This window comes from Bactrocera tryoni, chromosome 4 (assembly GCF_016617805.1).
Source record: "Bactrocera tryoni isolate S06 chromosome 4, CSIRO_BtryS06_freeze2, whole genome shotgun sequence".
Taxonomy (NCBI): Eukaryota; Metazoa; Arthropoda; class Insecta; order Diptera; family Tephritidae; genus Bactrocera; species Bactrocera tryoni.
Window position 1 is genome coordinate 60565746 of NC_052502.1, and position 26223 is coordinate 60591968.

The 26223-nt window shown below is 36.5% G+C and overlaps 1 protein-coding gene and 1 pseudogene across 3 annotated transcripts in view; both read left to right on the forward strand.

The window, feature by feature from the left end:
• LOC120773821 (myb-like protein D) overlaps positions 1–11283 on the forward strand; it is a 30008-nt gene extending 18725 nt beyond the window's left edge. The window contains exons 5-10 of one of the 3 annotated variants that reach the window (XM_040102929.1): positions 8667–8761; positions 8828–8996; positions 9367–9457; positions 9524–9631; positions 9697–9829; positions 10778–11283. In XM_040102929.1, coding sequence (XP_039958863.1) covers positions 8667–8761; positions 8828–8996; positions 9367–9457; positions 9524–9631; positions 9697–9829; positions 10778–10789 — 608 coding nt within the window. In that variant the 3' untranslated portion in view covers positions 10790–11283. Of the gene's footprint in view, positions 1–8666; positions 8769–8827; positions 8997–9366; positions 9458–9523; positions 9632–9696; positions 9830–10777 lie in introns of those variants that run through there. The other 2 variants (XM_040102930.1, XM_040102931.1) reach the window with 2 other exon arrangements.
• Positions 11284–20006: 8723 nt separating this feature from the next.
• Positions 20007–26223, forward strand: part of LOC120774636 — a 77056-nt pseudogene continuing 70839 nt past the window's right edge.

A 26223-nucleotide genomic window follows, 5' to 3' on the forward strand; every position in this document is an offset into this window, starting at 1 on the left:
TTGGGTGAAAACTTGCCCTAGACCACATATAACTAACAAGACTTATGTATATACCTGCAGGTATTACCCTGGACTTAAGTCTTGCAATTTGCAAGAGTATGAACGTTCGGTTATGCCCGAATTTAGTCCTTCACTACTTGTTTTCTATTTTTTTTTAATAATTTATTTCCGAACCACCAGAAAATAGTAAAATTTAAATTAAGTCATCAGGTTAGCATATATTCTTTTTCAGTATTTTTAAAAATTTTAAAGCAAGAAAATATTTCTAAACTTATGTATTAATTAATTTTAACATTTGTATATTTTATTTTCATAGTGAGTCGTCGAGTTCTCCTTTGTTAGGGATGATCTCAGAGCTCCGATCAGGTAGCGATTCGTAAATTTTGTAATATGATATAACGAAATTGATTACCATTTCTAATACCTTCAACAAACTCCGACTCGAAAACTTTGCTATCCCACCATCCCCACACCGTTTGTTTTACAGTAGGTAGAAAAAGTAAGTTATCAAAGTGAAATATCAATCAGCGAAGTGAATAAAATTTAAAAGTTTACATTTTTTCAAATGAAATATTTTTTTCTTATTGAGATCATATTTCAAAATATCTACTTAAAGTAATTTTAAAACAAAAGAGAAGTTTATTGCTTTTAAAAAAGGAAAACGTACACACATACAGTAAATTGCATGTAGAAAAAATAAGTTATCGAATTGTTTAATATACACAATGGTTATAATTTCGTCTTGATAGTTAACCCAATCGTTGTTGCATGGAGTTGGCAAGCTTCAAACACTAATTTTGAGGAAAATTATTCCAAATGTTACATATGCAAATGCAAGTCGGGGCTTTGAGGAGGCCATTTCAATACACTCATATTTTCATTTTGTAAATGTTCTGTGATGACTTTTGCAGTATGAATGGGCGCGTTGTCCTGTTGAAGAGGTATATCCGGTCCAATTAGTAGGTGACCCTCGGGGATGGCGTGCTTCTCTAAAATATTTAAATAAACTGCTGCAGTAACTTTTCCTTCCAGGACTACAATATTGCTAGGAGCATTCGCAGATAAGCATTTTTCCAACGACTTAACTGTGGGCAGAGTGCACTTGTATAATAGTTCTTGTCCGGGTGAGCGTCAAACGTAAATCATACCGTGGGAATAACGAAGACAAATCATCTCCCGTTGTTATTATTGGGCGACTCTCTTCTTCCTTATGACTCGATTTTCTTTGTTGTAGCCGGCAATAACTTTCCGTATTGTAACCTGACTTTTATTAAATTTATCAGCAATATAACGCTGCGTGTGACAATATTTTTGCAAATTAATTATGGATGAACACTCCTCATTCGTTAATTGTTTAAAATTCACCATTTTCAGAATTTTTATTTAATTCACCGTAAAAAAACGTGTTAATATTTCAAAAAATAAAACTAAAAACAGGAAACTTTAGTTACCAATTCAATTTGAAAATTTATAAAATAAAGAATTCTTACACCTTTAATGCTTGTTTGTAATTTATTTTCTAGTTATAATATGAAAAGCACTAATTACTGCCCTTGATAACTTACTTTTTTCACGCGTTGTCACTGAGCATTTCAATAGAAGGCCACAAAAATTTCTTACCAGATAAGCGGTTACCACTAAAATCATCAATTGCGGTACTTTGATAACGTTACTTTCCGAACATATACAAAAAAAATTATATTCAATTAAGCGAAAAAGTATAGAGCGTTTAAAAAAGCGCTGATTGTTTTCATAACTTATTTTTTCTACATACTGTATACTGATGTCCGGTATAATCATAGTTTGTGCTTTAATCCCAGACCTAAACACGCGGACAGTGCTTTATCTTATCGGGAAAAGCTTCAAACAAATTTTAAAAAGGAGTAAAAATTGCAAAATATAACACCGGCCGACAAATGAAAATTTTTTGAACGTTGTTTGTATTTAAGCCACAAATATCACCAATTTTTACTATTTTACACACGAAAACACCTACATATTTGCCCTATCACTTCAAATTTTTTTAAAAGAAGAAAAAAACATTTTTTTCAAAATGTAAAGAAAAAATCAATAATCATATTATAAAAACATATATTTGAACATTTATAAAGAAAACATTGAATATAAACAATGCTACAGGACTATTTGGAGTGACGTCTTTTACGTTTCGCGACAAAATTACGTCTGGGTGTAGTTTTTTTGTGAGTATCTTCAGTAATATCACGTGTCTGTGGCCAGCAGTAATCAGCCAACATATTCACATTCCATCGACCTTGGTACCTTGTCTCCATAGTTTTTATGTCCTGGGAGAAAGGTTCCACTCCCTGCTCTTCACTGTAATCAGCAATATTATCTGGAAAAAAGTCCACGTGTGAATCTAGAAAGAGGAGTTTTATGCTCATATTTGCAACCTTACTTTTATAGTCGGGGTGTTTATTATTTCCTAGAAAATTGTTGACAACATCTTTGAACGCCAGCTAAGCTTCTAAATTCAGTGTTATTCATTGTAGCATCAAATTTTTCATCAGCCATCAAAGATTTGATTTGCGGTCCATCGAACACTCCTTCTTTAATGTTTGCATTATATAATCTTGGAAATTTTTTACACAGGTATTCATAACTAGCATTGTTTTTATCTAATGCGGAGGAAGTAAAATTTTTTCAGGACTAATTCAATTTTTTCGTATAACGTTTTTTGTCCCTACTTTGAGATTTTTACAAGGATCCCATTGTTTTTGTACGTAGTGCTTGTCTCGTGCTCAACTGTCCCACTCGCACAAGAAGCATGAACATTTTGTATATCCTGGCTGCTGGCCTAATATCACAGTTATAATTTTTAGATCTCCACAAAGCTGCCAACCGTGCTTTTCATATCCAATTTTATCTAACAATGTTTCTAAATTTTCATAAGTCTCTTTCAAATGAACAGAATGAGCGACTGGAACAGAAGCACACTGATTAGTGTTGTGTAAAAGAACACCTTTTAGACTCCGCTTCGAAGAGTCTATAAAAAGTCTCCAATCTCCAGAATTATATTTTACTCCTAACTTTTCAATAAGATCGAGGATATTCTTACAATAAACTAATGATTTTTCCTGACTAAAAAGAGGTACAAATTCTGCTTCACGTTTTCTATACCATGCAAAATATGTATTTGGAGCTAACAGATGTTTTGTATGAAGTCTAGATCCAAGAAGTTGAGCAGATTCTTTAGAAAGATTTAGATCTCTAACTAAATCATTTAATACACCTTGAGTAAATTTCAGTGGTTGATTTAAAATTGGTTCATAAACTTCCGTCGACCCTTGACGCTGTAAATTTGGTTCTGATGATGTTGAACTAAGATCAGATATTGAGCTTGGAAGGGGCACTGGCACGTCTGGACTATGTGGAACCGGCCGTGTAACTGAAGATACATTTGCGTAGACAATTTTATTATTATATTTAGCATTAAAACCTTTCACATTTGTACAGTAAAAATAACAATCATCAATATGATTTGTCTGCTCTCTCATATCATAGGTCTACCGAAAGGTAGAGATTGTCTTTTGCGGTATGTCCACTGTCGTAATTGTTCAACACAAGTAGTACAAACTACCTGCGGAGTCCGCGCTTTTAGTTGTACTTTGAAGCCAAAATAAGCATTATACGAATTTTCTACAAATTCAGTGATTTTCTGTTTTTGCTTTAAAGTCATAAAGTTTCCAAAAATATAACAAAACGTATCCGCATTATTATGACACTTTCTTGAAGACATTCTGTTGTTTTAACAGTTTTTCAACAACAAATCTTGTATAAAATTTGTTGAACACTAAAAGTAATAAATAAACACTAATTTCAGTAAGAAGTTTATAAACAAAGTAAATGTAAAGGTTTATTTGCATGTAATCTGTTTCGAATGGGTGTATTTCCTCACGAGAGGTCGTACAATTCGAGAAAAGAGCGCCAAAATCTAAAATTTAATTTATTTTAATCAAAAAATTTGAAAAAACCAATGTCTTAACTTTTTTAAAAACCTGATGGGATATGATAAAATGAGGTATAATTTCGTGATCAGCACTACCAAATTAGTGGAAAAAAAATCAGAACTTAAACAAGGAAAATGATGTCAGCCGGTGTAATTGTATTTCTTAACCCAAAGTGGTGGTTAATTAGTTAGCAGCCTTTTAATAGCAGATACGTTTCTTTAACATCAGTATTTTTCCGGAGATGGGAAAAGTAGAACACTTAGGCAATATAAAAGTTTGATGTCAATACGTGTTCAAATTAAATGCTAATCAAATTTCTTTTTAAAAAACTCCTGACTCGAAACTAAAAAGTTAAACATGTTTTTATTTGATTTCATATAATATAAAGGCCCAAAAACCATTTACAATCAATATGTATAAATAAACCTATTTCTTATTAAATTTCATTTGGTAACATTTTTTTATGTCCCATAGTGGTAATATTTGTTTAACACAACCTCTTTGAGATTAAGAAACTGGTGGTTTATATATCACAAGACTGTGTGGAAAACAGGGTTTGTCCGGAAAGTAATAGGACTGATTTTCTTTCGTCGCGATTGTACTTCAGAGCGTGCGCGCACCGACTGGATTCGGTGGAGGACATACTTAAATAACGAACGAACAGCTGGTCAGTTGTCTCCGAGCACCTGGAAAGTCAGGACAAACATTTTCCCGCGACGTATTTCTGTGAGTGGTGCAAATCATTAGAGCAGAGGTACGCGATTAAATTCTGTGTGAAACTCGGTAAATCTGCGACAAAGACGTTTGATATGATCAAGCAGGCTTACCCAGATGTTTCTTTAGCAAGAAGTGGTGTGTTTCGGTAGAAAAAGGCCTTTTTAGAGGGCCGGGAAGAGGTTGATGATGAAGACCGTGGTGGAAGACCTGCGACTTCGACTACACCGATAATGTGACTCGTGTGCGAAATGTTTTGAACTCAGACCTCCGACCAAGTATTCGTTTAATAGCCCAGATCTTAAATTTATCAAAATCTGTGGCTCATGACATTGCGACGGAGCACTTGAACATGCGCAAGATGTGCGCGTGATGATACCAAAAGTGCCCACTGACGACCAGAAATTGCGGCGAGTGGAAGTGTGCTAAGAAAATTTGAAATGTGTGAAAGTGACCCCCAATATTTTAATAACGTAATCACAGCCGCCTTATAGCCCAGATGTTGCTTCCGAACTTTTTTTTTTTGCTTCCTTACCTGAAAGGCAAGCATTTTGAGACGACAGAGGGGATCCAATGCCTTCCGTGACGCCTTCAATGCTTGGAAATCGTGCTGGCAGCGCTGCATCGACGCAGAAGGAGCCTATTTTGAAATTTTTTTTTTGAAGAATTGTAACGATGGGTTCAATAAATTTTTTTAAATCGACTCAGTCCTACTACTTTCCGGACAAGGTCTTAATTATTAATGTGCTTTTATTGTCACTGCTATCTATCTAACTATCAGACGGATGTATTGTATGCATTACGAAAAATGTCAATAGTTTACTCAAGGCTATGCACTACTGTAGGGAAATAGTAAGAATTTCGAATTAAAACCCATTTGTTGAAATATTTTTTTTTTGACTGTCAGTGACATCTGTGCCTAATGTCACCTCAAAATAATCTGAAGTACATAAAGTGAATTCGTCGATTTCTATGATGAGTGAAATTATTCCCTTAATTTTTGTTTGTGAAATCAAACTTCTGGTGCCAAAAGTTCAGCATGTTGAAAAAGGACTTCGGTGTTTGTCGCGAGTAAATGTTTTTGATTGGTACAAATTATTCATAAAGGACTGAGAACGCGTTTACGACGAATCTCGTCAAGGACGGGCTTCAACATCAACTGATGTCAGTAAACTAAAGGTATTGGTGTTTGAGAATTGACCACTAACAGCCACAGGTCTTATTGGCATCGTCGGAATATCGGAAGGATCAGTCAAAACCATTTTGAAATATCAATTATTTGGGCTTAAGAAAAGGGAAATCACGATTGGTTCCAAAATAACTATTTTTTTTTCGAAAACCATCGACGCGTTAACGTCTGTGGAACAATGCTTTTCGACTACCAAGATGTCATGAAACGTATTATTGCTGGTGCTTGGGCTTGGATATATGCCCACGACTCGGGAACAGACGATCAATCCGCCGAATATCGTGGCAAACGTGAGCCGAAGCCGAAAAACCACGTCAAAGCAGAACAAAAATCAAGGTTATGTTGACAGTTTTCTTCAATTATCGAGATGTGGTGCACTCCGAACTCCACATTAAAATTGGGTTGACTGCACGTTGCGACTTAAAGAAAACATCAAAAGGTGCTTTCGCTGCTTTGGACTAAGGCAAAGGGACCAACAGGAGAGGTAAAAGTACTTGCATAAAATGTGGCCATCCAGGTCACAAATGAAAAGGGTGCACAAAGCCCCATCAGGGGCGGATACAAGCATGGTTTGAGGAAACAGTTATTACACACGCACATCTTCTTCTTTACTGGCGTAGACACCGCTTACGCGATTATAGCCGAGTTAACAACAGCGCGCCATTCGTTTATTCTTTTTGCTACGTGGCACCAATTGGATATTCCAAGCGAAGCCAGGTCCTTTCCACTTGGTCCTTCCAATGTAGAGGAGGTCTTCCTCTTCCTCTGCCTCCCCAGGCGGGTACTGCGTCGAATATTTTCAGAGCTGGATTGTTTTCGTCCATTCGGACAACATGACCTAGCCAACGTAGCCTCTGCGTTTTTCCCTTGTTTTATAACTGAGTGGGGGTTTATAAACTCTATAGTCCCCTCTGGTTTGATGTCGACTTCAGTTGCATTTTCTTAAAGGGTGGTCTTAAGTGCCTTGCAAAACCTGGCTTTTATAGGATGACCCTTTCCCAGATCGGGTTCTCTATAATCTTAACCTCTGCTTCTTTTAGATTTACCTTGCTTCGGATATTCCTAAGGTCCTCGCCGTGGTAATTGCCTACTGCTGGCTGTTCAGCCGCTCTTTACACTCCTGCAACAGTAGCGATTTGACCTCGTTGGCAGAGATCGTTTTAAGTGCCGCTTGACTGCCACTAAGTTATGGCTATACGTTCCTTGCGATAGTTGCGTTGAATGTTTATCTTTGAGCACCGACTTATGGTAAAGAAATATGCTCGGAAAACTTCCCATATTTGTGCCGTCGGATACCACTTGTTTGTAGTACCCCTAAGCAGTAGATCGGGAGTGGAATTATTCCATTCAGCCTTACTGCTAGGGATAACCTTTAAATTCTTAGTGAAGTTTACTATTTTGGTAATACTGTCCCTTGAGAGAAGAGCAAAGGGTATTTCTTGTTCTTCATACGCTGGAAAGAGATTACCTTACCTCTGCCAAATTCTTCTGCTTTTTTTGAAGGAGTGTGCGTTTGGCTACCAGACCAGACTAGGGGAAGCAGTATGAGTTCAGGCATGGCTTCAAGTGCTGCCGCGGGTACGCGCGAATGTCCCCCGTCATGCAGATGTATGCAAGTCATTACAGCTACCGAGAGTTTAAGTCCTACCGAAGTCTGCCATGCTTTCTAGGTCTAAGCCACCGTTCCATACGTGATAATCGGTGGCACGATCATGGAGACCACGCGGGGTTTGACACAAGTCCTTATGGGAGCTTATGTTCAAAGCAAGGTTCGGGTACGAATCGTGGACTGCGTATTACTATATCTGTCTTTAGTAAAAATTTAATTCAATTTGTTTTCAAATACTTCTATTAAGACATTTACCTTCTTTACAAAGTCTTTTTATTAGTCCTAATTTTTTCTGAAAACATGTTGCTCCATGTCCCCTCATACATGGAATTCAAGTCAATCAAGAGAGCAGTCCTTTCTTTGGTCAATATAATAGTTTCTAAACAAACAGTTTGAGGATTAGATCTTACGTCTGGAAACGTTTCTAACTAAAAACGTCCATTATAAATTCATCAATTCACGAAATATTTTTTTGACTTTGATAATTTTATGCGGTTATTCACACCCAACACCCTTTGTTTCCAGTGTCAAATAAATAAACTTAATAAATTCTTGTGCGCGGCTTTCTTTTTATTCTTATAATTTGATTTAACTCGTCCTTAACGTTTTAACTAATTCAATTAATTTTTGGCCTTTTATTCGTATGTTTTCAGTGTTTTTCTTTAAATTTTCGGCAACTGACTCCACTTACGTGAAATAAGAATTATCTTTTGTATAAATGCATGTTGTGTTTACAATATTTACGGATTTTAGTAAAGTCTTAGATCTTTCGGCGTTTGGCTTAGAACGATTCAATATATTTTACCTTTATTTAACTAAATTTTTCGCGTTAAATAATTATATTTGAGTTATCGTAATATGTAGAATGGTACTTTTCAAGCCCAAGATATATGATAATTTTCCAACATCTTACAGTTAATGACAACACTGTTTTTTTATAAACAATCAACACAAATTTTGCTCGTAAATAGCATTTCGGTTACTTCAATCAAATCTGGATTAATACTGATTATCTATACCGTTATGTTAATAGGAAAGCACGCATCGCAATTAATATGAACAAAACTGTATGTATTCATTATTGAGGCTTATAAGTAACGTGCAATGCTTTAAAGTTCATTTACGGGAATATCCCTGTTTCTGGGACTTGTATATTTCTATTTTTCCTTTCGTTTCATTTTTTCAGCTGAGTCTTATATAGAGCAAAGCAAAGGAAACTCCACAAAAAAAGAGGAAGCAAGGTCTCTTCAATTCACTTCTAGCATTGAGAAAGTTAAGGATGTAAGATGTAAAAATATTCACTAGTTTTTTAATGAATGTATTATTTTCACTAATTTTTACAAAAAGTATGGATGGTACTGGGGTCCATTATCAAGTGAGGCCGCGGAGAAAGTCCTTTCAACAGAATCAGATGGAAGCTTTATTGTACGTGACAGTTCTGACGATCATTACATTTTTTCCCTAAGTTTTAAACTAAATAATAGTGTTCGTCATGTTCGAATAGAACAGGATCAAGGTAATTGCTTGCATTAAAATGAAAAAAGTGTAACATTTCTTATTCTTATTCAGTAGTATTTATGGCAATTTTTAATTCATTTTTTTTTTTTCAAAGTTACTTAAACTAAAAATTGACCAAAGGGAAGGTAAAGCAAATAAATAAAGGAACTTTCTTTTTTTTAATTATTTCTTTTTTCGAGTAAGTTCACTTTCAAATAACTTAACATGCAATGAAATTGTTTTACTATTTCTGCCAAATTTAAAATTTACTAATTTTGTACTTGATTAACGTTCACTACAATCATTCCAATAAAATAACCACGTTTTATATGATATAATATAACAATTCGACTGCTTTTAATGTGCTCTACTTTTTCCATATTTTTTAGGGACGTTTTCATTCGGTTCATATGCAAAATTCAAATCACAGACTATCACAGAATTCATCGAAAAGGCAGTCGAGCATTCAAGAAGTGGAAGGTTAGAATTCATTGCTCAAAAATTAAAATTAATGTTAATAATTAATATGGTAATGTTCTATTTTAGGTATCTATTTTTCCTTCATAGAAGACCAGAGCATGGCCCAATGAGAGTGCAGCTAACAAACCCAGTTTCAAGATTTAAGCACGTCCAAAGTTTGCAGCATATGTGCAGGTAAGTTACATAATCTCATTGTTTTAACAAGGATAAAAAAATCTTGGCTCTGTTTTAAATTTCAGATTTGTGATCTTAAAAACTGTTATACGTAAAGATTTGATACAAACGTTGCCGTTACCGAGAAGGCTTTTAGACTATCTTAATTATAGGCATTGTTTCTCTGAACAAATTGAAATAGACAGTTCACACGTTCAGGTAAATATTTAATAGCAGGCAATGAAGATCCAAATGCCTCAAACCCTAGCAAGAATATTAGGAAGACCGTGAAACAAGTATAGAAAACTCTTCAAACAAACGTCGTCAGAGTTTATTAATATTTGTGAAAGAACTTAAATAAAATAAAAGAATAATATTAAAAATAAATATAATAATATTTGAAACGTCAACTACATCTTGTTAATTTGTTTCGGTCAAGCTTAGCCTAAACAAACAAAAAATAGTTATCAGGGGTGTTGTGGAATCCAAGACAGAATTGCTTAGCTGTCAGAATTGCAAACCAATTCTGATTTTCATTGGTGTCACAGAATCTGATTGGATTTCCGTCTTTTCGAACACATGCAAAACCAATATTCGAATCAGCTGTGTACTAATGTGACAAAACATGCAAATGAATACATTTGGTAGCAATCCTATTAAAGTTTTTAATGAGCTCTGAATTAAAGAAAGAGTTTAAGAGATAACATTTATCGAATGAATAAAGACACATTTGGATGTTAAATTACATTTATTGCGTTTTGTAAATTTCATATCTTTAAATATCCGGATTTTTTTTCCAAAAACTCAATAATAAAGACATTTCGTGTTTTATACTTATGTTTCCCCTATAGAAATAAAGATAAATTAATTCGAAATAATAAAATGACTTGATTTCTTAGCTTACATTTCAAGTCTGTGAGCGACTATCTTCTTGCTTTGTTTTTGATAGCAAAACCGATAAAAATGGTTTCCGTGACACCGAAATCCGATACAAATTCTGTTTCGAATATCAAACCAATGATATCTGAATTCATGACACCTACTACGTTTTTTGATCGGTTTCATTTCTGATTCCGACAACTATCAGATTCCACAACACCCCTGAATATAAGTAATAATTTCGTTATTTCTAATACACCAATTCTTTTCTAATTTGTCTATTAACAGATGCCCGAGTAGAAAATGGACGGCTAATTGGAAATACATAAATAGAAAGTATGACATACATATTATGAACGCAAAAATAGCGTTTAGAAATGTAATAGAATTTCGGCGGTATATATATTTAATTTATTGTTGTAACTTTTTGTAAAAACATATTCTATAATATCTCTATAAATATGGGATAACTGAACCAGACTGCCTCTGAATTTAATTTCTTTCCCTTGAAGTACGATATGTATATACACTTTTATTTATTGCAAGAACTTTAAATATAAAAGTAATTTTTGTTAAATATTAAGTTGTTATGCCATACTTGGTGAAGTACAAGTATTTCAATATATTATGTTAAATTTTACAGAGTTTTTTTTTTTTAAATCGCTGTCACTAGAAATGCTAACAAGAAATAGTTTAAAAGGCACTAGGTAGATGTTTTGTGCGTTGCTGTCGTATACCTTAAATTATATTGTAGTGAACTATTCAATATAATAAAAAATTTATTTCCGAATGAAGACGAAAACGCTATGGCAGTAAATTTTAAAAAGATGGATAAATATTTTCATAGAGGAACAAACATAGATTTCACAAATTTAACACTTAATGGACCATTTTGGTTTTGAGACGAATGGTAACCCCTTCTAAAGGATATCGTAGACAATGGCAGTTTACGTGATAACAGGAGAAGTGTCTTTTAAATTTGTCATTCTTGTTGTTGTTTCAACGGTTTCTCAATCCCCGTTAGGATGGTAAGGGTTATCTGTGTTGTCGTCGACGTCATCTAACGGGAGGCCCAGGAAAAGTGCTTTTTCGACGGGGTCGGACCAAAGGGAAAAGGGTGTTGGATGAGTAGGGTTGGTAGGGTCAGGTGGTCAGTGTCATGCGGAGACTCGTTGCATGCTGGACATACATTGGGTATGTATGGGTCTATTCTGGATAAGTAGGAGTTTAACCTGCTACAATATCCTGAACGAAGTTGCGTTAGGGTCACTCCCGTTTCTCGCGGCAACTCGAACTCTTCGTCTACGATGGGTGGTGGTTTGACTCCAAGAACGCCATTCACGGGAAGGGAGTCGATGATGGTGTTGATGGCTCCATTGTGAATGGCGGTCAGTCGCGTCCGAAGTCCGGTTGGCGTACGACGTCGTCAAGGAAAGACCTCTTGATGCTCCTAGAAGGCGGTTCCGCTCCAAGCAGGTGGCTGCAAGGGTGAATTCGACGAAAACATCCCAGCAGGAACTGCTTAGAGAGGAGTTGCCTTGTATGTTGCCAACAACGTTTCTTTGTCTTTTTCTCATGTGCTGCCGGCTAGCGACTTGAGGATTTTGTTGCGGCTCTGTACCTTGGCAATAATCGCGGTCGTATGGGGAGTGAAGGAGCATAGACTATCAAAGGTTACACCTAAAATCTTAGGGTTATTGACAGTTGGAATTTTGACACCATCGACTGCAATATTAAGTTCAAGTCTATACTCCATCGTCCAGTTCGTAAAAATGGTCGCTGTGGATTTGGTGGGGGCAAAAGTGAGGTTCCGTGTAGTGAGGAAACGAGAAAGGTCGGAGAGGTAGTTGTTTACTTTCGAACACATGCCATCGATTCCATTGCCCGACGTCAATATCGTGCAATCATCTGCGTTCGAGGTTATGAAACGCCCTCTGGTGGCTGTGGGAGTTTCGAGATGTAGAAGTTAAATAGTAACGGGAAGAACTGCGTAATACTCGTAGTACGGATTATTGACGACCGCACAGGTAGTTCATGTTCCACCTCTTCAGTCCTGGAGGAAGCGTAGTTTTCTCAATGTCCTGCAGTAGCGTTGTGTGGTTGACTGTGTCAAAAGCTTTTGACAAGTCCAACGCTACGAGGATCGTTCTCTCACAGGTTTATGACGCTAAGTGCCGTGCACTTTTCGGTGGTGAGTGAAGGTCGGGAGTAGCAAGGCCTTCACTACTGGGGAGAGGAGAGTTATCGGACGATAGGACTCCCCTTTGTTGGCGGGGTTCCCAGGTTTCAGTAGTGGGACCACTCTCCCGACTTTCCACACATCGGGTATTTGAGGAGTGGTCAGCGACAGGTTGAGGACCTTGGTAAGATAGCTTACTCCAGTCGAGCCTAGATGCTTTAGCATAACCATGTTGATTCCATCAGGGCCAAAGGATTTAGAAGATTTCGATTTGTTGATGACATTCTGATCCTCCTCTTTGGTGAAAGTAAGTGGCACGTAGTCGTTTGGCATTTTGCGCAGCCGTCGGTTAACACATCGCTTGGTTTTATCTACCGAAGGGTGCAGTGTAAACTGCCGGCTAAAATAGCTCTCGCACTTTTTTGGATCCGAAGAGGCATGACCATTGAATTGAACTTCAACTCGGTCGACATGTCTCTTCTGGTTAGACAAAGCCTTGACAGTAGCCCAAAGCTTACTCACACCGGTGGAGAGGTTGCAGGACTTCAGGTGCTCTATCCATTTCGTCCGCTTATGATGGTTTACCATTCGCCGAATCTCCAAATTAAGATCCCTTATTCGGGAATCCCCGGGATCGGCATGGCGCAAAGTGTCGCGCTCGTTAGCTAAAATGGCTGCTTCGACTGGGATATTGGGGCGGATTTCCGCTATTCTTCCAGCCGGGATTAAGCGAGCGGGAGCTGCTGCGATCACCTTGGGGAATCGACGTTCGCCAACGGATACGTCCGTAGGAATAGTTAGAGCGTTGAAGGTGCTCTCAGTAAATTTTGTGAAGCCGACCCAATTAGTTTTCTTAAAGTTAACGAAAGTACGGTTGTCCACAGAAACCAAATCAGGAGGTTTCTCGAACAAGATAATTATGAGCAGATGGTCTGATGCGAGAGTTAGCATAGGTCGCCAGGTTATGGTATTTATCAGACCACCACTAGCAATGGTAATATCGGGCGAGCTATTACAGGAGCCCATAACATGGGGGCTTCGTCATTCATTGTGCAGAATGTCGGATCGTCAATCTGTTCCGCCAGCTCCATCCCTCTACGATAATTTGACAGGCGGGAATGCCAAAGATCGTGGTGCGCGTTAAAGTCGCCTAGTACCAGACGGGTTTCACCACGAAGTAGCGCGCCTATATTCGGATGATATCCTGTAGGGCAACATGTAACTGGGGGGATGTATAGTATATGTTAAATATTTTGAGCCTGACCGGATAACTTTACCCTGACATTCTAGGGTAGTATCCCTACGGTCGATGTCTTCATCGATTAGACGATACTGCACGGTGTTGTGCAATATGAAGGCTAGGCCACCACCATTATGTCGCTAGCGATCCTTACGTAAAACGTTGAGACCGGCACAACTCAGAAAATCTGAGTGGCTGTTGAACTTGGTTTCTTGGACCGCAGCTATCGATACGCGTTCCCGATTCATAAGTGCAACTATCTCCTCGATCTCACTCTGGAGTTCGTTGCAGTTAAATTGAAGAACGCAGGTTTGTCGCGGGTGTCCCTGGGTGATCCTGGGAGTGGCGTGTCGGTGGTGTTTGTTGCAGCTGCAGAACTCGCAGGGGCGGTTGTTGCACTGGGGTGTTGGTTAGCGGCGCCACTGTTGTGTGTTGCGTGGGCAGACTCCTGCAGCATGGGGCAACGTACGACTCACTCCACTCACGCGTGGTGCGCAGTCCGGATAACGTCGGGAAGGGACACCAGCTAGTACAGGAATTGCACTTAACTGATGCGACGTTCCGACACACGGAACAGACTGTGCGAGGAACCAGGAGTTGCTGATTGGTTCTCGCACGAGGATTGGAGCGGGATGAAGGTTGGAGGGAACATGTCAGAGTGGGAGCTATGTTGCCTGTTTGAACTCCTCAGGCCTGTGGAGGTCCTCTGTTGGTCACTCGGAGTGAATGGCGATGCGAACTATGTGCAGATTGCACTGCCGTAGAGGCTAGTGTCGTAGTATTGCGTAGGCAACATGGGGCCACGTAACTCGTGGTCCACCCCTTGTGAGTCTTAACGCCTGAGCAGATCTTAAGATGGCTCCATTCATTGCATGTATTACACCTGACCGAGGTGGAGCTAGGATGGAGCCTTTTTGCGCAAGCGCACTGCTCGTTTTTTGTTTTTTTTTAATACCACAGGTTTTGTTTCATCGATGGGATAGATACCGAGAGTTGAAGATCTAGTAACCGATGCCCAGAGCATACTAAAATTATTGCGGGATCGTTTTCAGGCGGAGTTTTTCAACCGTCGAACATAAGCTTAAGCTGGGTTTGACGGAAATCACTTAGAAATTGCTTTGACTCATCTGTAACATTTAATAATGAAGTTTTCAAAGGCTCTTTTGGTTCACAAAGTAATGGAAGTGAAACTTTACCACCGGAACAGCACATTTAAGCAGTTTCATCTTTCCATTTAAAAGCATCGAAGTACTGACATTTTTTATTCATTGAGCCAATAACAATCAATGGATGTTTATGATTTTCAATTAAAGGATCATATTGAAACCCAATACCATTAAACACAGCACAATCATTACGCATGAAATTTCGGCGGCGCATGGTCTGCATGTCTGCATTATTCTGTTGAAACCACATGCCAACATTTCAATGTCTGCATTATGACCGCGGCTGCGTCTTAGGTAGTCCATTCGGAAAGTCCAATGAATTCTTCTCGCCTGCGATTTTTCTGGTGTTTCTGTCGCCCTTATAGTTGTCTGCAGAGCAGCTTGTCTTTCTAAACGAACTCGTGTCTGAAGAGGCGTTACAGCTGCTCTCGAAACTCTTTGTCGCTCTACTTGTTGTTGTCTTCTCAGCTCTGCGTGGGCCGAAGTTTCTTGATTTCGTACAACTTTTGCGGCACGAGCCAGCGATAAATTTTTGGATAGACCAGATTTCCGCTTCCGCGGCATTTTCAAAGAAAAGCAGAGTAAGAATTAACATCAACGAGTAAGATCTAAAATAATAAAGTGACAGCTAACCACAAAAATTACGGATTACCTCAAAAATTTGAATAGTTTTATACTGCATGTAACGACAGAGAAAATAACAATAAATATAGAAAAATTAGAATTTTTGTTATTTTTGACAAACAATTTTTTTTTATCTTTCTTAAAATTTTTTTAATATAAATGACCCTATGTTAGTTCTAATACCTTCAAGAGTATATGTACAAAGTTTCATGATGATCGGTTAAGTAGGTTTTGCGTGAAAGCGTAACAAACAAACTTACATTCGCATTTATAATATTAGTATGATAAAAAACATTCTACCTTTAGAATTGCATAAAACATTGGATTCTTATTTAAAAAATATATATATTTATGGTAAAAGTGGGAGATTTCATATCTGATGAACGACAGAAAAGGGCTGGTGTACCACAAGGCAGGGTTTTAGGCCCAACTCTATACGTCATATATACAGCAGATCTTCCAACAGGTAATAATGTATTAACATCAACTTTTGCGGATGACACAGTTTTAGTGAGCCGTAACAAATGCCACATATAGCATCAAGAATATTAGCCGAGCACTTAAGGCCTGTGAATGAACAAAAGTGTAAGCATGTTATGTTTTCGCTAAGACCAAAAACGTGTCCGGCAGTAAAATTGAACAATATTTTAGTACCCCAAGCGAATGAAGTAACTTATCTTGGTATTCACCTAGAAACAAGATTTACGTGGAGAAAACATATATCTAGTAAAATAACTTGCATGAAGATAAGAGCTGCAAGTTTAAATTGGCTATTAAATAAAAACTTAGCCTAGACAACAAAGTACTTTTACATAATACGGCTATAAAGCCGATTTGGATGTATGGCATTCAACTGTAGGGTACAACCTGTACAAATAATATTCATATGATACAAAGGTTCCAATCGAAAATGCTTCGAATAATTACGTGTTCGCCATGGTACATGCGTAATGAAAATATCCACAGAGACCTTGGTATTTCTATGGTAAGGAAAGAAGTAGCAGACAGCAGAATTAAATATGTACATATCTAAACTCCGAGATCACCAAAACCCTTTGGCTAATGCTTTGGTACATTCCCGCGATCAAACCCCCCTTAAAAGAAGAGATATGCCTGCGTACTAAGGAGCAACATATCACCACAACCGCTCAATCACTTGCTTGAGCTTGTCTAGTTCTTAAATAGATGCAAGTTTTTATAACTTATTGTTAGGCTTTTAAAACAAAAAGCAGATTCAATAAGTAAAAAAGACATTGAAACAAGAAAAAACAAAGGTTTAAGTCCCTGCAGCAATTTTTTATAAATATAGTGTTAGCTTACAACTGCGCTGTAGCATGAGATTCTAATGCGTGGTGGTTTAATCGTTTTGTAACCAACACTGCTGATACACCATGTGCCTTTCCATCTGGGTGGTTTGTAACCGAGAGTCTTAATCCAAATCCCGGTATAAATAAATTGTTTTTATCTGTAAGATGAGTTTCTGACAATAGCATTACAACTATATTATTTTCATCCAGAAATCTAATAAGTCCCAATATATATGAGTTAACACCGTTAGCATTCCATATACCAATGTTCAATACGCTTATTTTTTACTTAAAAAAGTTTGCATCATTTGGTTTTGAGCTTTGATTATCTCTTGAATCATATTTTGCATTGAATAAGTACATAAACTGTGTCATACAATCGTAAGATTTAAATTCAACGATTCCATTTGGTTGGTTTTGAGGCAATTGAATTTGTGCAGTGTTGCCTTGCACCACGTTTGCCTAGCTCCATTGCGTAATATTGTCTTTAAGACTTGCTGGTTTTGAAACATGGACAGGGATTTCAATATTTTCCTTAGAAGAAATATTTATCATTAGATTACGACGTGCTTGAATTCCGACAGACAATTTCTTTTTTAAATCTTTATATATACATAGTACAACGCAACCCATATAGTTGCAGTGTGATTTAAATCACTACATAGACACTGCGTAGGGTGCAATATGTTTTCGTGTGTCCATACTGTTGGCAGTTTGAGCATTGTACGGGACCATTTCTTTTGTGTTGTTCCTCAACGGTAATTCTGTAATATCTACTCTATTTTAGGTTGTAAATCGGATGTATTCCCTTTTTCTTAAGCTGGTTAGAATTTGGTATCAATTCTATTTTGAACATCGGCTGTGGGACTTTGTTAAAAATATTTACTACTGATCTAATCGTAAAACCCCATTCTTGCAGTGCTTCTTTAACATCGTAAGAGTCTACCGAAGACACATAACTTTTATAACCACTACTAGAACTTTAAGAGCTTTTCAGGTAAGTGTAGTGAATCTTTTTATTATTTGACAACGACATTCATGAAACTTTTTTCAGTGTATGTTTGAATTTCCGTTATGTGGAAATTGTTTGTGTCTGTTTTATTGTTTAAGGTTCGTATCCAGCTCTCAAGTAATTGCTCAAAAAAAAAAAAGTACATTATTTCTTCAAGTAATTTTGACAGCTGGTTACGCATTGTGAATGATCCACACTAGAAGAGCAAGAGAGAATAAACAAGCTATGTGTATAATATGTATGTATGCATGTGTATAGTAAGATAAATATTTTCATGGCGATTTAAGGAATGTGGATGAAGATTGGTAGGTTTTATACATAATTTCAAAATGAACTATACTTCATAATAATGATTTTAACTAATTTAGGATGAAGTTAACATTTACTTTGAATTTCCTTCAAGAAACAATTGTTGATTTCACGTTTCTTCGCAAAACCAGGTTTGCCATATTCGCAATTTATTAATAAATAAACAATTACGTATCATTTTGGTCGATCCCTTTTCCATCAGTGTAAATCGAAATGCTTCACGAACTGATACAGCATTGTCTCCGCAAACTTCACGAATTTCATTGGTGGCTTGCGTGGCATTCTTCTCTTTCTTGTACAAAAATTTCAAAATATAGCGAATTTCTTCATTATTTTCACTCATTTTTGAACTTTAATTTTATTTGTTAAATGAAACTTAGAATCTCACCTTTCCAACACTATACGGTATAACACAATAGGGGGATTCTCTTGCTCTTGCAAGATTGCAGATTGCAAAAATCCTATACCGAAATATACACACACTTCTGAGAAACAAAAACTTGTTAATTTTATAATTGAAGAAGATGCTTCTAATATATTACTACATCGGGATGGTAATTGTTTGTTTCACTTTTTTAAGCTTTAAAAATTTAAAAATTTGAACTTTTTAGACGACGATAGCTATTGGAAAATAATGGATGAATTGGATGAAAGTCTTACAGTTATCTTATAGAACTATCGTGGAAATTATCAAAATGTGCCTAAGTGTTTGGAATGGAAATCTGATGTTCTTGACTATTTAGATGAAGGACGCTTCCAACAAATGCTCCGAGTCTCAAGAGATCAGTTTACGTTGCTATTGTCCTTGATAAAAGACAGTGCACAGTTTTACAACACTCAATCCATTAGGCAATTTTCGGTAGATCTACAGCTAGCTAATACTATGTTCGGACCGACAACGAAAACATGTTTTCGTGGGAAAAACACAGTTTTCGCTGAAAACTACTTGAAAACTTACATTCCACTCATTATAATCGGTGCCTTCTCTAGTTTAATCGATGTTTTTGGAAGACATATTTTGCCGACCCTAAATTGTCACTTGATATTTGTTTACATTACATATACAAATACAGCTGTCACTTGATATTCTCATATTAGGGGGATTCTCCTGCTCTTGCAAAACCCTGCACGGTGCAGAAATTGCAGAATTTTCCTCTTGGTGCAACGGCACAACAACAAACGCACGCAGAAAACTATTTGCAATGGATGTAAAATATGTCAACCCCGAAACCCATGTTTATTTTCGTGCCGTAATATATCTCTAGATTCTGCAAAGGGTGCTCTCTTGGCTTTGCATATTTCGGCATAGGATTTTTGTATTTTGTGTCATCGTGCAATCTTGCAAGAGCAAGAGAATGCCGCTATTGATAGTTGTCAGTGAAAACTCATCGAAAATACACATTGTCGGTCCGAACGACTTAGATTCCACAACATACAAATGTGTTTTCAAAATGTTTTCAATGTCGGTCCGAACATAGTATAACCTTATATTGTTTGGGTTCATGGCGTGAAAGTGCGGCGATTCGGAAAGTAGCTACACTGTTTTGTGTAGAAGATGGTGAAACGCTGTATTAGATCACAAAGTGTGTATTTTCGTCTATTTTGGAGTTAAAATCTAGATATATAACTTGGCCTGACACGAATGAAAGACAAAATGTCGTTAAAACAACATACAATAAGATGCCGCATTACATAGGGTATATTGGTGGTACTGAACTGAAACTTGCAGAAGCACCAGTTGTTAACCATTTTCAAAAGTCGAATATATTCCATAAGGCACAAGTTGTATGCGATTAACAATTAAGGATTCGGCATTTTTTAACGGGACACTTTGGTAGTGTACACGATGGCACGATTCCGATTACTTTGGCGGAGGGGTAAAAAAACCGAATTTCCGTATAAATAGAAATATCCAAAAATAATATAAAAATAATTTTTATTTTTTTTAAATATTCACGATTAAAAAGTCAAAAATGTTCACTAATAACACATGGTATTTCTCTATGTTTCACTAAATTTTTCACGTTTTCCACTCTCTATATTTAAATATACATTCAAACATTGAAATAAGTTCACATTTCACTTTATTTTCCTATCTTTTACCTAAATTTGTTAATTTTAAAATCACTTAGCACACTCATCGTTGAAAATATTAGATTGTTTACAATTATGAGGAAAAAAAAGGATTTTTTACAATTTTTCTTTGTTTGTTTATTCGCGTGATTCTTTTTTCTATATTAACTATAAAAAAATACTTTCTACATATGTATATGTGTAATATGTGATTTATGTGACGTATGTATACTCCTTTCTAGGTTGGCGGCCTTCGGCCGCGCTTTAAAAAAATAACCCTGGTCGAGCGAATACCCGGGGTGACCGTAGTACTTTCGCGTAGTACTCCTTTCTGCGTTGGCGGCCTTCGGCGGCGCTTTAAAAAAATAACTCTGGTCGAGCGAATAGCCGGGGTGGCTGAAGTACTTTCGCCTAGTACTCCTTTCTGCGCTTTAAAAAAATAACCCTGGTCGAGCGAATACCCGGGGTGACTGTAGTATTTTCGGGTAGTACTCCTTTATTATATTACTATTATTACTATATAATATTACTTATTTGATTATTGAATTAAATAAAGAACATATCCATATGAATGGAATGGGACACATGGCAGCGCTCCATTTCGTCGTGTAAAATTTAATTTTTAAAATAAAGATTACTACTTTTGCGGTACCTATAACCCGATATATTTTTTAATCAGGATGACTTCCTCCTTCGTGTGCCTACACGATGTTCGCATGTTTCGTACTAGTGCTGTCTCCATTCAGGAAGGTTCTCTTTTTTTTCTTCTCAATGGCTAGCAGGAGATTCTGCTTATCCATTGCTGACCACTCTTATCACGCCATTTCGATCAAATTCACAACAAATGGACTATTCAAAGCATAAAGCTTTCAACTTGTGACATAGCAGATATCGTATGCGGATTTAAATTGTTTTGGGATTCTAAAAAACGCTTTGGCAGGCTCAATGAATTAAGAATACGTATTCAGGACGAAAAAAATCATATTCTTTGTTCCAATTAGTTTATTGTTTGTTGTATATTGCATAACATCTTACGAGCTACTTCTAACGATATTGAATACGTAGACAATATACATATGTATGTATGTAGTTGTCGATAGCGACGAAGAATGAGATGAATTTTCTTCACATGAAAATGACCGGCGAATAACTGAGGCAGAAGCCAAGCGCAAATCTTTGTACACAATAATGTTTGGTGATCAAGAAAACGTTAATTAGTAATATATGTATGTTATACATAGTGGTATTAGGTATACCAACTCTATTAATACTATTAATATAAGTTCATACTTACGAAACCTGAAGAAATAATCTAACTGCCATAAATAATCATAAATAAATACAAATGTAATTAAGTATATTTAATTGTTTATATTTTCATATTTTTTTTAAATTTCGTACATAGCCACTCTTTCTTTCATTTCTAATTCTAACACCTTGTATTTTTCATCAGTTTTTGCAAATTTTATGTTTTTTTAAAAAAAGTTATCAAGCAAATTGATATATGTATGTTATACATAGTGGTATTAGGTATACTCAACTCTCTATTAATAATATTAATATAAGTTTTATTAAGGTATCATATTCGATTAATTTTTCTATTTTTTTTCAATTCTATATATAATTTTTTTGACTCTATATCTAATTTTCTTTTCCTACTCGAATTTATACATGACAAATTTCAGCTTCTTCGCTTCTATAGCAATTTTTTCAGCTTGGAAAGCCACCAATTGTCCAACGGATGATTTCGGAGGCCGAATTGATCGTTGGTATGTTGATACCGATGTGGAGATTGGTGCGATCAAAGGAGCGGCATTTGATGGCGCAGCGGGTACACATTCCTCTTCCAAAAATTCTACTTCGAATTCTGGTGCAGGACTAACTGGACATAACTGAGGCGAAGGAAGGTTACTTTCAACGAGTAACGGTTGCATGGCCGCTTTCCAAATATTTCCTTCAGCTGGTCATAATATGGACACATTTTAGCAATTTTTGCTGAAATTAGTAAAAAACGTTTTATTTACAATAAATTTAAAATATATGTATAATACTAACCTTCGATGGTTCTGATATCAGCTTCATCTTGTAGTCCTGCTCCCGTTGAAGAAAGTCAGTCATTGGCTTTACGGTACTGCGCCTTCAAATGTCGGACCTTCCACCGCACCAGATCCCCTACTGATTAATAATTTATTTGGTTTTTATGTTTCAGATGTTCAGAAGAGTCAAAATCAACGACGGCACCGGGAGTCTTCTTTTAAGATAGCTTTCTTTGGGCGCCATTTTTAATATTGTTAAAAAAATTTTTCATTCAACAAAAAAATATTTTTGTACTTTTCATAAGTGTATAAACAAACTGTAAAAATTTTAAATTGATTGCTCTTTTTTAAGCCTTAAAAAAATCCTGAAAACACCTTCAATTTGAGGGTTCTAGACCACCGGGACCCCTTAAGCGCCTGGGCGCTTTGTCGATCAGGTGATCGGGGGGGTCTTGTTGCTCCTTGTGAACGGACTATAATCCTCCTTGTTACCAGAGATGGTATGTGCTGACATTTCCTCAGCTATTCCTATAGCTGATGCTCGAAAATTCCTCAGGGTGAAATCCCCAGGAATTTCTCTTTGAGTGGGTTGTGGGATCTATGTAGGTATCTAAAGGGAGAGCTAAGAAAACGCGCTCTTCGCGATTTCCCTTTTGTGTGAACCTTCCCCAAATAAATAAATATTTGTAAAGTGTTTTAGCACGCACCGCTTTTATAGTTTTATTATGCTCTGTTTTTTGATTTACTTAAGGGGTCAGTAGGGTAATTTTTTTTCATGGAAATTTTTATTCTACAATAGAACTTTTTTCACATATTATGAGGTATGTCGTGGAGTGTATAAACAATTTTTCGGAATTTTTTTATGACATCTGTCGGAGAAATGGTTTGGTGAATGAGATACATTTTTTCACTGGCGGACACGATTTCTCATGTTTAGATCATCTGAAACACAAAAACCCAATTTATTCTTAAAAAGTACGTGAATGGTTACCGTCCCTACTAGAATCATGAAAAAATGTTGATAAATAAAAAGTAATTAACGTTTTTTTTTAATTTTTGCCCATGTTTTGTCCGCCAGTTTAAAAAAGTGTGTTTTGAGAAAAACGTGTTTAAAGTTTGAGGTGTTCACTCCGAGCGCTCCGAGACTCGAGCGGTATTAGTATTTTTGGGTCTTTACCGAGACCTTCCAATGGTAAGGTGGTTTTCTACATTAAAAAAAAAAAACAATTTTGAAAAAGATTACCCTACTGACCCCTTAAGATGATGTGGGCACTGTGTGTGTTTCCGTGCGTTTAGGAACTAATTTTGGATTATTTCCTATCGAACTTGGTGTCATAAACGGAGCACCAGAAATAACACAAACTCACTTCACTGTCCACCCACTCTACTCTAGCGATTGTATCAAAAATTATGTTTATATGTTGTTCCTAAAGATTTTATTGAATGGTTTCTAATTGCAGATAGAAATTATGATTTGCTTAATTTTACAAACACATTTTTTTTTTAATTTTTCTTAATGTTTTGCTTTTATCGCTCCCAATGTAAATTTTTAATTGCGGTTTTATGTGTATTACAAAGCAGTTTTAATGATTTTTTATTTTTATCTTTTTAGATTCGCTAATAGTGGTTTCATGAAGAGATACTAGATTCATCAAACAAAAAGTGGAAGGACCCTGAACAAAAGTAGATTAGATTAGATTAGATTTGTTTATGAGGAATGCATCGCGACCTTTGGTCTATTGTGCCCTCTCCTAAATCACATGGACTCACTTAGCCCCAGCACGTCGATGAATTCCAATATTTTACTGGGTGCTAATGAGTCGATGCAACTCCTGTCCGGAAACATGGATCCGAGGGCCTTAATCCTGCGTCTGCAGACTGCTGTGCAGTCGATCAGCAGGTGTTCCGGTGTTTCAGGCCCCATGTCGCAGAACCGGCAGTTAGTGCAAGAAGATAGGCCCATGTTATATAAAACAAGAACAAAAGTAAGTAAATTATATAAATGTTTACGATATTTTTGATTACTGTATGCGCCTTTTAGAAACAGCCGCTTGGCGAATAACAATGCATTGGTAGTGCCTTTGCCAGAATACGATTCAACAACACAATGGTTGCAACAATTTACCCAATTGTAAAGTTCGATACTTTTCCAAAGATTGTCGTATGGAGATTTTAAATAAATGCCATCGAATTGCTTGTATAGGTGCATTCCACACAGACGACACTCACCCAATAAATGCATTGAATGAAATATGGAAGAAGGAGTCAACAAATAACTTGTACATTACTTTTTTCAACACTTTTTGATACTTTCAAAAATATATATTATACGCCGGGAACTGGTACAATAATGTTAACTGTTCGTTTAATAGACATGTATGAACAAAGTAACAACAAAGAACAGTTTCTCCAGTCACTTCAACCCTTCCAATCGATAATAGTGAATGCAGAACAAAATATATATCACAAAATAACATATATTCTAGTGTTTCCCTTTATTTCGCGGATGCTTTTAAGACATTAATGGGTATGAATGACACAAATAGTCAGAGCATTGCGACGAGCCCGTTGTATTTAAGCCCGTCAAATGATCTCATTCGACTGGCTGGAACGTAAAGTTAGCCATGCGAAGAAACAGGTCTCCTCAAAGGTGTGTTGACTGTTCTTTGAAAATATGCTATTCCTGAATACGTCGATTGTGTACTAACACAACCAACTTCAACATTCTATGTGATAAAATAGTCTCATTAATATCTCCAAAAATATCATGTACTATGCTAGATTCGTGATGCATGAGGAACAATGGGCAATATTTGCCTAAAATTTCCACATAATAACACACAGTTTTTCGGCTAAAATTATTTTTTTTTTGTGGTACTGTAGTTTCCATCCGATTTATCTGTATTTTTTTATTGGCTTAGACACCCCTTACGCGATTATAGCCTTCCTTCCTTTTCGCTGTTTGCCGCCACTTGAAGACTCCAAGTGCAACGTGTCCTTCTCCTCCTCATTGGATTGGAGGTCTTCTTAACTAACTCCATGTCGACGTACTATATCGCCGTTGCCAATACGCAAAATACCATAAATCTTCAGCAGAATAGATAGATATTGATTTTTAGCAAAATAATCCGAAATAACAAACTTTTATTTACATGAAAGAGTATTAAATTTTGTTTACTTTATTGTTTCATATATGTAATTACTATATATTAGAAAAATTTAATTCCTTTTGACAAGTATTTCAATATATAATATAACAAAAATGGTTAATAACGACACAAATCAAAATACACCTGAAGGACTCACACGACCAACAGTTGTTAAATTTATTTCAGAAAGTGAAAGATTAACAAGATGCTGCACTAGATTTTCTTCTTCACCGATTCAAGACTACTCGGAATCGGTACTAGAAATCAAAATTATACAACTCACTAATTTTTTGACACGTCTCCAAGCCGCTCATGACGCCATGGTAGAATTTGACGATTCATATATACCTAAAATTTTTAAATCCTCGGCTTACGCAATGCACGAAAACTGCTTAGGCCAGTATGAAGAAACAAAAGCTATGATCTCCGATCAATTAAAGCTAATAAAAGCAAGTGCATCTACTTCACAAACGAGAGTAGAGCTGCCACAAATAGATAATCAATAGGCAAGTTCAGGCATCCACCTCGTTGTGCCCGCATGTGACACAGAAACATTTCATGGAGGTTATAAAGAATTCCAGGATATGTTTATAACAGCCGTTTACATCAACCATCCCAAACTATAATAAGTAAGGAAGG